Source organism: Theropithecus gelada, chromosome 1 (assembly GCF_003255815.1).
Source record: "Theropithecus gelada isolate Dixy chromosome 1, Tgel_1.0, whole genome shotgun sequence".
Classification (NCBI taxonomy): domain Eukaryota; kingdom Metazoa; phylum Chordata; class Mammalia; order Primates; family Cercopithecidae; genus Theropithecus; species Theropithecus gelada.
Genome location: NC_037668.1, coordinates 179640751 through 179655124, shown reverse-complemented (window position 1 = coordinate 179655124; position 14374 = coordinate 179640751). Strand labels below are relative to the sequence as shown.

Sequence of the window (14374 nt, the reverse complement as noted above, 5' to 3'; positions counted from 1 at the left end):
GCAAACATCTGTTGAGAGAGCAAAAAGGGCCTTTGCCTCTCTTGCTTACTGTTATATTTCTAGCACTTTACTAAGAGCTTAGCCTTAGCACGTCATAGGTTGTCAGTAGATATTTGTTGACTGAATAAATTATTTATTTTGTCAGTCCTGTGGATTGGGATCCAAAGAACAACAAAATGCTGATCCTGTCTTCAAGGAGCTAAGTAGATTTTTGTTTGTTTGTTTGTTTTTTGAGTCAGAGTCTTGCTCTGTCTCGCAGGCTAGAGTGCACAGGCGCATTCTCAGTTCACTGAAACCTCTACCTCCCAGGCTCAAGCGATTCTCTTGCCTCAGCCTCCTGAGTATCTGGGATTACAGGCGTGTGCCACCAAGCCTGGCTAATTTTTGCGTTGTTAGTAGAGATGGGGTTTCACCATGTTAGTCAGGCTGGTCTTGAACTCCTGACCTCGTGACCCTCCCAAAGTGCTGGGATTACGGGTGTTAGTCACCACGCCCAGCCAATAGAGTTTTTAAAAAAATGTCGGTGTAGATACTATGTTTTTACTAACTTCAGGCTAGTTCAAACTAGGTAAACTCCTTCACTAAACTTTCTTGTAGTTCGCTCTTCTATGCTGTTCTTCTATAATACTTTACATACTTGTAATTATTTAAATCATCAATTGCATATTTAATGTTGATCTTTCACATTAGACTATAAGATTTTTGAAAGTAAGTAGAGTATTTATTTATCTGTGCCTAAAACATAGTAGGTGTTCCTAAGTATTTGTTACTGATTCATAAATACTGAATAAATGATTCTTAGGAAACTACAGCACATCTTGTTTTCACATTTATTTTATACTTGACAAATTATAAGCTTATGCCTGGACAGACAAGGTTTTTAAGGTTTGTGTAGTATAGTATACTGAACATGTTGAAGGTTTAAAAAGGCTATAATATTCGTAGATGTATGGCTGAGAATGTATAGTTCAGAACATTTTCAGGAGTATTGAACATTTAAGACATGAAATTATGTCTTTTATATGAAAATATGTAGCACTAGTTGTTGTCCCAGAAATTTTAATCTAGTTTACAGCATTTAGTATGTCTATTTATCAGATGTTTATTAAGCTTACGCTCTGTTCCAGACAATATAATAGATATGAATCAATAACTTGATTGCTTTCCTTTAGAAGCCTAGAGGAAAGATAGAATGTATATGCGTGATTAGTTATGCAGAGAATGTAGTAAGGTCCTAAGAGTACCTAAGTACTCCATCAAGATTAGTGATGAGAATTTTAGGGTCTCCAGTGATTTGGTTAGTAATTTAATCAGAAAAAAGTCTCTATTATAGGCATTACCAGAAATCTACAATATACAGTAACAAAGTTTTGGCATTCCTATATTAAAATTTTAGTGGACCAGGCACGATGGCTCATGCCTGTAGTCCCAGCACTTTGGGAGGCTGAGGCGGGTGGATCACCTGAGGTCAGGAGTTCAAGACCAGCGTGACCAACATGGAGAAACCCCGTCTCTACTAAAAATACAAAGTTAGCCGGGCATGGTGGCACATGCCTGTAAACCCAGCTACTTGGGAGGCTGAGGCAGGAGAATGGCACAAACCCGGGAGGCGGAGCTCGCAGTGAGCCGAGATCGCGCCACTGCACTCCAGCCTGGGCGACAGAGTGAAGACTCTGCCTCAAAAAAAAAAAAAAAAATTTAGTAAATTATTTCCCTTTTTGTATTCTTTATTACAGTTGAGTATCCCTAATCTGAAAATCTAAAATCTGAAATGCTCCAAAATTTGAACCTTTTTGAGCACCGATATACTCAAAGGAAATATTCAGTAGAGCATTTCAGATTTTGGATTTTTGGATTAGGAATGCTAAATTGATGTACTGCAGATATTTCAGAATTCAAAAAAATCTGAAATCTGAAACACTTATGGTCCCAAGCATTTTGGACAAGGAATACTCAACCTGTACTACTTTTATGTTTCACTTCAACTGAAAGGTCACTGAAAGCACATACCAGTTTTATAAATTGATGCTCTATACAGTGTATAATGTTTCTTGTGTTGAAAGTTTCATAGTTTTGAATGATGTTTACTTTTGCAAATAAATAAAAGTTTTAATTTTAGCCTCAAAACAATATACTTTTTATCCATTATTGTCAGATATAAATGCTATTCTCTAATGAACTGTTTATATATATACTAAATATATTTTAATCCTCTTTCTTGAGTTCCCTCAGTAAACTTTATCATTAGCATTATTTGCACCTTGTTAAATATTCGCATGAACCAGTAAATATGAAATACCTTAAAATAACTTTAAAATCTTAGATAATATATAAATATTAATACATATGTCTGATTTATGGATTTTAATTTTCATAAACCTTTAATATTAAAACTTAGTTATATGTTTCACACTGTAGTTAAAAATTATTTACTGTCTATATTTCTCTTTTTTATGCTGACAGTCTAGTATAGAGATGGATTAACAGTAGGAAGAGTTTAATATCACAAGAACAAAGGAAGCAAAACAGCAATTTGGAAAGTTTAGGTGTGTATACTTACATGTATGCCATATTAAACTCATGGTTTCTAGATGATATTATACATTTTTCTAATATTGTATAACATATTGAAGATATTTCAGTATGGTAGGTATGATCCTTTCAGGACTCTGCCCTGTTTTTGAAACTTACATGAATCTCGAGTGAGTGAGTGAGTGAGCGAGTGATGTCTATTCTTGGTTGCCTATTATGTATTAGGATTCTACAGATAAAATATACAGTCCTGACTCTCAAGAAGCCCACAGTGCAATGGAAAATGCAAAGAAATGAGTTATTCCAAAACAAAGTGGCCCATGTGCTATAATGTGCTGATCTGTGGCTTTATTATTAATATCTAATTATTTGAAATTATTAATTGCTAAAACCACTAATAACTCTATAACAAGAATGAACAGAGAAGCGTCAGAACTCTTAGCAGAGGCACTATCTCTGTAAGGGACTCAGGGAAAGCTGCTTAGAGCAGGTGACATTTGAGTTCATTTTGAAGGATGAATACAAGTAAAAGTAGCTTTTTAGGAATTGAACACTGGTATGAGATATATTACAACCAAGAATATGACTTACCTAGAAGCATATTAGTTTTGCTTCATCAAGCATTTGTTAAATTGGAAGGAATGATTTAGTAATTATGCATATTTATTATAAAGAACACATTCTCAAACAATAGAATAAAAACATACATTTTAATAGAAAAATTAAGTGCCTTTACATAAACATCCTATTTTTTTTTAAAGAATTATATGCACTTATTCACTCATTTACTCATTTATTCATTTACTCAAAGATATTAGATGCCACAATTTTACGAAGATAATGTCCAGGAATCCAGGCCTGCCACTTAGAACTAACCTTAAAGAAGTCCCCTCTGAGTCCTAGATTCTCTTGGGGTTGCTGTGAGAATTTGGTAAAACTGTTAGGGAAAATACTTTCTAAACAGAGATGATATTAACACATTATTAGGCTTTTAAATACTGAACCTCTGACTTGTAATGAAAAATATTAATGTTAAAGTATGAAAATGTTTTATAATATGTGTAAGTTTTCCTAAATATTTGAAATTAGAGTTTCCATATAAAATAAACCACAAAAAAGTGGAGCTCAAATGTTCAAATTCAGAAATTGGAATCAATTACTACACATTTAAGAACGTTAAATTTGCTATAAACATTTTGCTTTATCTTCTAAGTATTTAACATTACAGGTTGAGTATCCCTAATCTGAAAGTCTGAAACACAAAATGCTCCAAAATTAGAAACTTTTTGAGCACCAACATGATACTCAAAGGAAATATGCTCATTAGAACATTTTGGGTTTTGGATTTCAGATTAGGGATGCTCAACCAGTAAGTATAATGCAAATAATCCAAAATTTGAAAAAAAAAAAAAATTATTTCAGGTAAGGGATGCTCAACTTATATTATTTACCTGATTATTACTTATTTCTGTTCTATAGTATGGTTGCCAAATAGTTGCTATGTTTAAAATACATATTTGCCAAGTAAGTGTCTTAAAATAACATACTTTTAAATGACTTAAGAGATGAGGAACAATTTGTTTGTCAAAATGACTCACTTGAGGTGAGGGATAACTGGCTTTAAAATTTCTTAGCTGTGTTAGTCATCTCCTAGTTGACATTAACTTAATAATTTCAATGTACTTTTATCAACAGTACCATCTAAAAAATTTTGAAGTCACACCTTTAAAATCTGGTGAACCTCATCTTTGCCAATATCAGAGCTGAAATTAATTTTTGTCATTTGGTTAAACATTGACAATTATAAAAGAAAAATGAGTAATACTGAAGATACAATTTTATGGCTACATCGCTGACTATAATTATACATCAGTAATTTAGGATTTAGGGATAGGAAGAACACAGCCAACGAAGGAGTTCAAGTCTTAACATTTCATTTTAAGCTTTTAAATAGTCCTTCTTACCTATCAGCAGCTTGGAATGAAATCTGAACATGTCTGCAACTTTTGCATGCATTCACAGCCCTTGTTTTGTCTATCTTTTTGACAGCTGCTCAAGAAGAATACTTTCTTAACAAAAATGATCAATTTTCGATTTGTCTGAATTTAAAATTACTTGGTTTTAAGGAATGGTTGAAATCTAATGTTGTATTGAATCACTGTGTTATTTGTATTTAAATTTCATGTAATATATTAAAATATTGGTGAAATAACACAGTGCCTGAGATTTGATTTAAAAATCCTACAAGCCTCCACCAAAAATAAACAAATAAATTGCTATTTTCATTATTGAAAAACATTCTGCTTCAGTAAAATCATCTCAAATTTGTATCAAACCACATGATTTTATATGACAGATTTAAAAATGGAAATAGCAGGGCAATGGAATGCCTTTTATAAAAGTAAATTATTTGTGCAGAGTACGATCTTCTAGAGCATGATCTTCATATGTAATATTCAATGTTAAATATATAAGTAATATGACAACTAAAACAATTTTTTTTTTGTATGCAAGTATTCAAGTAATAAAGTTCCTATAGCAAATAGGTATAATTCACACCATCCATTATTTTTGTTTGTTATCTGATATAAGGATTTTATTGGCCCAAATATGGGGGAAAAAAAATAAACCTTTTTTTTTTTTTGAGACGGAGCCTAGGTTGGAGTGCACTGGCACTATCTTGGCTCACTGCAAGCTCCGCCTCCTGGGTTCACGCCATTCTCCTGCATCAGCTTCCTGAGTAGCTGGGACTACAGGTACCTGTTACCACACCCGGCTAATTTTTTTTGTATTTTTAGTAGAGACGGGGTTTCACCATGTTAGCCAGGATGGTCTCAATCTCCTGACCTCGTGACCCGCCCACCTTGGCCTCCCGAAGTGCTGGGATTACAAGCGTGAGCCACCGTGCCCAGCCAAAAAATACCTTTTTAACAGAGATATTTGCTCATAGAGCCAAATGTTGTTTTTGTTTTTATTTAACGTAAAATTGTATTAGCCATTCAACTTTTAGACCTATGGACTGAAGTTGGAAGAAATTTTAAATTACTAGGCTAATACAGTCTGGAACCGAGGTATTATAGCCCTTGAGAAACCTAGAAATTGGAAATATAGAAAACTAGATATTCCTAGAGACAGTTCATAAGAATTTGTTGTTCTTTGTGACTGGTTTCATGTGAGAATAGAAAAAAAAAGGCGGGGAGGGTGTTTTTGTTTTTTGTTTTTAAAGTATTTTAGTTGTATACTTGAAGAAAAAAAAGAATGGTGGCGTCCTTGATTCTAATAAGAGAGTTACTAGGAATTATTTATGAAAATCAAACTTTATGAGAAATTAATGACAAGTAGGTATTTTTTTTTTCTTTTTCATCCGTTTTGATATCATAGATACTTATTTCAGTAAGTTTATATGTCATTCTTTTGAACTTGTGCTAGTATATTGGGGTGCGAAGATGTCTGTAAGAACACTGTAAATTCAACAATAAGCTATTTTACTTTAAATTTAAACAATAATATTTACTATCTCTCTTGAGTTCTCTCTCTCTTTTTGGGGGAGTGGTGAGGGTAAATAAACAGATCAATCTAAAGTAGTTGCTTTCATAACCTAGTTCCCTAGAGTTCTATAGAGTAGCATTCTTCTGTCACCTCTAGGATAGAAGTAAGGAGCTGGTCTGACTCCAGGAGTCCTCCCTCCCAGCTTCAGCCTGGCTAGCATGCTTTCATCTTTTTTACACACTGGGAATTTCTGTCAGATTTTCTTTGTTTTCGTAGGATTCTTCAGTCCTAGGAGAAAAAAAATTGAAAACTGTTAGCCTGTGTGGTCTTTGAGGATGTTATCAGTTCACACACTTTCATTGAGCATTAAATAAATTCAGATAGGCTAACCTACATAAATTGCTGTCAGCATAATGAAGTAGAAAGAGAACTTGTGTCCAAATCATCAGTCAAATGCTTGTGATGGTCAAATACGCACTTTAACCTTCCAGGTTATGTTTTCCATTTGTAAAATGTGATGATGTCCTTGCCTTGCTTACCATTCAGAGTTGTTTTAAGGTCAAAATTTTTATCATAGTTTAAATTTCAAGTTGGATCAAGAGTCAGCAGATTTTTTTTGTGCAAATAAATATTTTAGGCTTTGTGAGCCACATAAGGTCTTTTTCACATATTCTTTTTTTTTTTACAGTGTTTTAAAAATATAAAAAAATAGATTTTTAGTTTAAAAGCTTTTACAAAAATAGGTCATGAGCCAGAGGCCCATGTACTGCAATGTGCTAGTCACTGGTTTTATTATTAATATCTAATTATTTGAAATTATTAATTGCTAAAACCACCAATAATGATATAAATTAGGCTCGGCACGGTGGCTCCCACCCACTGTGTGATCCCAGCACTTTGGGAGGTCAAGGCGGCAGATCCCTTGTGGTCAGGAGTTGGAGACCAGCCTAGCCAATATGGCGAAATCCTGTCTCTACTAAAAATACAAAAACTAGGCCAAGCGTGGTGGCTCATGGCTGTAATCCCAGCATTTTGGGAGGCCAAAGTGGGCGCGTTACCTGAGGTCAGGAGTTGGGGACCAGCCAGACCAACATGGCAAAACCCCATCTTACTAAAAATACGAAAGTTAGTGGGGCGTAGTGGCGCACCCCTATAGTCCCAGCTACTCGGGAGGCTGAGGCGGGAGAATTGCTTGAACCTGGGAGGTGGAGGTTGCAATGAGCCGAGATCAGGCCATTGCACTACAGCTTAGGCGACAGAGCAAGACTCTGTCTCAAATAAATAAATAAAATAAATTAAAATGCAAAGATTAGCCGGGTGTGGTGGCAGGCAGCTGTAATCCCAGCTACTCAGGAGGTTGAGGCAAGAGAATCACTTGAACCTGGGAGGCGGAGGTTGCAATGAGCTGAGATCATGCCCCTGCACTCCAGCCTCGGTGACAGAGTAGGACTCTGTCTCAAAAAAAAAAAGTAAATCTCAGGAGTGAAGTTTACTCTGCTATGAATTTTGGTATAAATTTACTACTATATAGTAAACAAATTATTATTATTATTATTATTTTTTTGAGACAGAGTCTCACTCTTTCACCCAGGCTGGAGTGCAGTGGCATGACCTCGGCTCACTGCAACCTCCATCTCCCAGGTTCAAGCAGTTCTCCTGCCTCAGCCTCCCAAGTAACTGGGACTGCAGGTGCATGCCACCACGCCCGGCTAATGTTTTGTATTTTAGTAGAGACAGGGTTTCACCCATGTTGCCCAGGCTGGTCTTGAACTCCTGAGCTCAGGCACTCTGCCTGCCTCAGCCTCCCAAAGTGCTGGGATTACACGCGTCAGCCACCACGCCTGACCAACAAATTACAATTTTTGAAAGTCATTCAGAACTGGCTGTGTGGCCCTCTGCTTTAGTTCAATGATAAAGCTACATTGTTTTGAAAACTGTCAATTTGACATATATTCTATTAAATTTAATTCACCTACAATTGATAATGAGCAAATTCATTTTTATATAAAAAACAAGTAGAATGAAAATGGTGTTGATTGTATGGTTTTTATAATGTTCTTTAAAACTCAGTTTCATGTGTTAATCCTTATTTTATGTGAAATTTATTATTATTATACTCTTTCAGCTTGTATGAGTTCCTCTATGAATAGTCAAGCTTCATTGGACAACACAGATGATGAACAACCAAAACAACCAGTTAAAACTACAATGTTATTGAAAATTCAGCAAAACATAGGTATTTAATTTTACTTCTTTTATAACACTGAAAACATATTTAGATTTGAGTTTTCTTGTTACTTTAAAATTTTTGTATTTCATTTCGCTTTCTTAAGATTGCTAGACTTAAGAGTATTTATTGGGTATTATGGAAAGTGCCAGGCCCTAGAGATAGAAAGATTTATAATTCATACATTGTCATCCAAGTGCCCTCAAAGATGACACATCCTATTAATTTTTAAAACATTCTTAAAAGAAAAAAATGCAGAGTTTTGGGAATCAGTTAGTATAGTAAGGCTAATGTTTTACAAACTGGTATTCCTAGAATTACTATCACAGGAGATTTTGATGTGTGTTCTATGACAAAAAATGTCAAATTCAAGTCAGGAATTTTATAATGTATTTTAATATTTTAAAGGCTCTAAGAAATGCAGAATTATTTTAACATTTTCAGACTTTTTGAACAAGGAACATGCAGACTATTGTTTAATGGGGTAACAATTTGAGAAATACTAAGTATTAAGACTTCTGACTGAGAGTTAGGAGCCAGAAGATTTAATTGTAGTTCTTGTCATTCATTAGATAAATTTAATTAATTTTTTTGTACGTGTGTGTGTCTGTCTGTCTGGACTACTATGGCCAGTTTCTTTCTTTAGCTTACTATAATAAGGAAAAAATAAAAGTTACAACTTAGACATACTAAATCTTAGATTTTATAATGGTTGAACATGGACTTCTGCAGTTTTCAGTAGCTACACAAGTTACACAAGTGGCTTTACATTATAATGGTTGAGAACTGCTGCCTACTGGAACTGCCTTTTTTTTTTAACCTAAGTAGCATAAGACAGCTGGTATGCCAATAAAAATATTTATATAAGCCCTTTAAAGTGTTTGTTATTTTTTCTCTTAGATACGTCTCAGTGCACATTTGTGCAAGAAAGATACTTTGTCCAACATTCGAAGTCTAGTTTTTCAACTTATGACTATATTTTTCTCTAAGATATTGCTGCCTTTTAGTATATACATATATATGTGTATGTAAGATTGTGTGTTTGTGTGTTTGTGTATTGTTGTTTTTTAGGCCCATCAGTTACCCACATTTCAGAGCCTAGGATTAGTTTGGCCTTTCTTTTGCTTATTTCATTTTCATCTGTTCTGTGTTTGTTTTACTTTTAGGTGTGATTGCAGCATTTACAGTTGCAGTGCTTGCTGCTGGTATCTCCTTTCATTACTTCAGTGATTAGGGTGAGGCACAAAGAGTTTCTTGATCATCCAGAGAACATTGACAGATAATTATGAATAATAAAGATGTTAATCCATCTGTATTTAAAACAGTAGCAGCCAGATCTGCTGCCATGATGCCTATTTGATGTGTTTCTGATTAAAATGAAATCACAAGCTACCTTGTTTAGTCTGCTTTACATTGTAGGTGGCCCACATTTCCAGAAATAAAGTTATGCATCTAGATGGAAGCTGCATGTAACAAATCATTATTATTTTTTAAAAGGTTCAAAATGATGGGATATGATCAAGATTTTAGTCTTACTAATCTGAATCACATATTAATCAGGACATTAAAAAGTTGAACAGAGGCATGGTGGCTCACACCTATAATCTCAATGCTTTGGGAGGCTGAGGCAGGAGGATCACCTGGGGCTAGGAGGGAGTTGGAGACCAGCCCGGATGACATAATGAGATTCTGTCTCTACTGGAAAAAAAAAAAAAATAGCTGGACATGGTGGCATGCAGCTCTAGTCCCAACTACTTGGAACTACTTGGAGGCTGAAGCGGGAAGATCACTTGAGCCCAGGAGTTTGAGGCCGCAGCGAGCTATGATCGCACTACTGTACTCCAGCCTGGGTGACAAAATGAGACCTTGTCTCTAAAATAAATAAGTAAATTTAAAAAGTAAAAAAAAATAGTAATTTGAACAGTCAATGTTGATGCAACGTCTTAGTAATAGAGCACCAGGAGAAATTTCTACCAAGCGAAACAACAACCTTACGATAAGCTCATCTTCTAGGAGTTTTCTGACGTGCACTCAGTTCCTATATACTGTGTGTTTTGTTCTCATCAAGGGGTAGGGAACCTTTCCAGAGAGGTCCCATTAGTAAGAAATGACATAAAATATGTGCTTTCTCAGGTTACTATATAACTGTTTTAGTATACTTAATATACAAAATAAGACTTTGCTTCCAGCAGGTATGTTAGACTAGATATTATCAAACAACTAGATTCTGAATAAAATCTGCTTTTGAATAGGTTCACAGGAAGTAGGAGAACTTTCAAGAACCATACTTCTATACTTCTACCTTTCCTCTGCCACAAGAAATGGATGCATTTTAAGTTAGGAGTCATGAATACTGTATTGACCATACAAGTGGACTATGCTTGTCTGGATGGCAGATACCAATAGCAGCACTGCCATATTCAGTTTGCCTCAAATCAGAAACAAGAAGACATCTGAATCTGAGATGCTGCCCTAGAGAGGACAGTTAAAGAAGGTTCAGTGGCCCTCAGTTTGTAGTGCTGTAGCTCCTGGCAGAGGCAAGAGGGAAACATTCCTAATTTAGTTCCAAGATTCCTATAGATTGTTATCAAGTAGTATTATATTATGACTAGAGATCACAGGCACAAGTTGAAACAAACTAACATGACAAGGAAGCTGTAGAAAAAATAAACATTGAACTCAGTTCTTCAAGGTTTCATCACCAACATAAGGAATGAAGTTGGAACCACAGGCAGATCTGAAAAAGAAACAAATAGAATTCCTAGAAATGAGAAATATTTATTGAAATAAGAAAAAAGCCCTCAGACATGGTGAATATTTTATTAGACTCAGCTGAAGAGACAAGTGAACTATAAGCTGGATCTAAAATCACCCAGTGAGCAGCGAGGAGAAAGAAGGAGCTAGAAAACATTAGAAAGTTAAGAGTGTTGGAGGGAAGAATTATAAAGACTAGGAGTACTAGAAGGAGAGAATTTAGAGAATGAAGGAGAGGCGTACTTGAAAAGATAAAACAATTTTCCAAATTTGTTGGAAAAACATGAATTCATAGCTTCAGAAAGCACAATATATACCAAACATATATTTAAATAAAATCCAGGCCTAGACTCAAGGTATTGTAAATGATAAGATACCAAAGAGAAAATTTTAAAAGCAACCATGGGGAGAAAAAGATCATCATCAGTGAAGGCAAGACAGTCAAATACTTAGTAGGCTTCCAAACAGCAACGATGTACCCAAAAGAGGGTAGACTTCTGAGAAAAACTGTTAGCTTAGAATTTGCAACAAGTGAAACTGAAACAAACACAGGCTGAGATGAAAAACAGATGTTATCCTCAGCAGAACTTCAGGAAAGAGACTACAAAAGGATGATCTTCAAGAAGGAAAATGATTCTAAAAGGATGATCTGAAATTGAAAAACTAGCATAAGTAAATTTAAACTGTTTGGATAAAACAATTATAATGAAAAGTGTTTATAAGAAATTGTAAACAAATGTAAAACTAAATAAATGTTATGCAACATTAATAATGTGGAATTTTAAAATAAGGATATAATTGAAAAACTGGATAATAGCGGTTGGCTGGCAGAAGGGTGATTGGAATTAGAGGGTTCTGAGGTTCTTTTATTCAGAAAACTGGTTAAGATACTGTTTAACCTTAAAATTGACTATGTTATAATAAATATATGTAATCAGAGTTCAGGGGTGACTGCCACAAGAATAGATAGGGGATTGGCCAGGCACTGTGGCTCACACCTATAATCAGCATTTTGGGAGACTGAGGCGGGCAGATCACTTGGGGTCAGGAGTTTGAGACCAGCCTGGCCAACATGGTGAAACCCCGTTCTACCAAAATACACAAAAATTAGCCGGGCGTGATGGCAGGTGCCTGTAATCCCAGCTACTCTGGAGGGTGAGGTGCGAGAATCACTTGAACCGGGGAGGTGACAGTTGCAGTGAGCCGAGATTGTGCCACTGCACTCCAGTGTGGATGACAGAGTGAGACCCCATCTCAAAGAAAAAAAAAAAAAAAAGATAGGGGATGAATCATTCCAAAGGAAAAGAACTTTAAAATACAGAATAGGTATGCAATAACCTAGTACAAATAAAGGAAGAAATAATGGAGGTGAGGGAGTGAAGTTAGAAAGTAAGATAATAACAAGTCTAATATTAATTATGAATAGACAATTACCCGATTAAATGATAGCATTGGTCAGATTTTTTTTAAAACCCAACTAGGCTTTTTAAAACACCTAAAATATTAGATATGAGGAGGTTGAAAGTAAATATTTTTAAAAAATGAAGTAGGTAAATACTAAAAACTCATGTAGCTTTAGTGATATTAAAATAATTAGATTTATGATATTAAAGATTGAGAAGTCCATTAAAAATAAAGGATCAATTTACTAGGTATATATAACAATTTTCAGTGTGCCTTTACCATATGAAATGGCCTCAAAATGTATGAACTGAAGCAACAATAGGGCTGAAGCAACAAATTGAACAACAATGGGAGATTTCAACAACTAATTAATGATAAAGAATTAGTGAAAGCATTCTTAATATTGAGTCAATAAACATTTAGAACAATGTATTAAACAGAGAATATTTTTCTTAAGCATTGTATATTAGCAAAAATTGACCATGTATTTTAGGCGTAAGCAAGTTACAAAACATCAAATAATTGGTATTAAATGGATAATCAGAAGCAAGTAGAGGTCAGTAATAAAGGTTAAATTTTTTAAAGTCTTACATTTACATGTTTAAATCGTCACAAAGGAAAAAAGGAAATACTTGAAACCTAGTTACAAGTAATATATATATATATATATATTTTTTAATTGGGTATTACAGCTAAAACAGCACTTTGAGGGAAGTGGCTTTAAATGCTTAAGGGAAAAGACTAGATGTGTAACTTAGGAAATAGTAAAAGCAATGTAGAAGCAAGAAGATACAGGCAAGGGAATAAATCAATGAATTAGAAAATGATGAAGAATTACTTGTCAAAGTTGTTTTCATGACAAAACAGTAAAACTGGCATAATTGAACAAGATGAAATGGGACACAAACAACGTAAAGATTGAAAAAGCGGTCTGAATCCATTGATAAAGCAGGGATGAAAAAGTGACTACCAGGAACATCTTAATGCTAATGTATTTGAAAACTTAGACAAAATAGACCAAACTCCAGAAAATTGCAATTTACTTAAATTGGCTCAAGAAGAAATAGAAAAGCTGAATATACTTACTCATAGGTTGAATAGTAAACAATAATTAACTTTTTGACAAGACCTGGCACAGGTTTACAGGTAAGTTTTACCCCTCTTTCAAGGGGGGTAAAATTCCAACATTTTATACAAGCTCTTTCAGACAAAAATAGCTAATGAGGGAATACTTGCCAGCATATTGTGTGAGGTTGATATAACTTACTGATACTAAAATCAGAGACATTCAGTAGGAGAAAAGAAAATTACAGGCTAATAGCACTTATACTTGTAAAGTCAAAAGCACTATTAATAAACGTTGACATACTAAAACTGCATCATGACCAAGTTGTATACTTTGAAAATCAGGAACATAAGGGTGGCTATTATCACCACTTCTTGTGCTTTTTTTTTTTTTTTTTTTTAATGGAGTCTCGCTCTGTCGCCCAGGCTGGAGTGCAGTTGCGTGATCTCGGCTCACTGCAATTTCCACCTCCCGGGTTCAAGTGATACTCTCGCCTCAGCCTCCCAAGTAGCTGGGATTACAGGTGTCTGCTCCCACACCCGACTAATTTTTATATTTTTAGTAGAGACAGGGTTTCACCAAGTTGTCCAGGCTGGTCTTGAACTCCCGACCTGAGGTAATCCGCCTGCCTCGGCCTCCTAAAGTGCTGGGATTACAGGCGTGAGCCACTGCACCCGACCACCACTTCTATTTATCACTGTCCTATAGAAAAATAAGCAAAAGACAAACCAGGTATTTTCAGAGGATGTGGCTGAACACATGAAAAGATGTTTTACCTCTTAAGTGATTGGCTAATTAAAACCATAATGAATAATATTTTGCATTCAATAGATTGAAAAATTAAAGGATATGACAATACCAATAAAGATGATGGGCCTCAGTTTTTCACGCTGCAGGTAGGA

The 14374-nt window shown here is 34.9% G+C and overlaps 1 protein-coding gene across 1 annotated transcript in view; it reads left to right on the top strand.

Moving 5' to 3' along the window:
• ODR4 (odr-4 GPCR localization factor homolog) overlaps positions 1 to 9949 on the top strand; it is a 43073-nt gene extending 33124 nt beyond the window's left edge. The window contains exons 14-15 of the mRNA XM_025377973.1: positions 8147 to 8257; positions 9415 to 9949. Of these exons, the coding sequence (XP_025233758.1) occupies positions 8147 to 8257; positions 9415 to 9482 (179 nt within the window). The 3' untranslated portion in view covers positions 9483 to 9949. The remainder of the gene's footprint in view (positions 1 to 8146; positions 8258 to 9414) is intronic.
• Positions 9950 to 14374: the final 4425 nt, after the last annotated feature.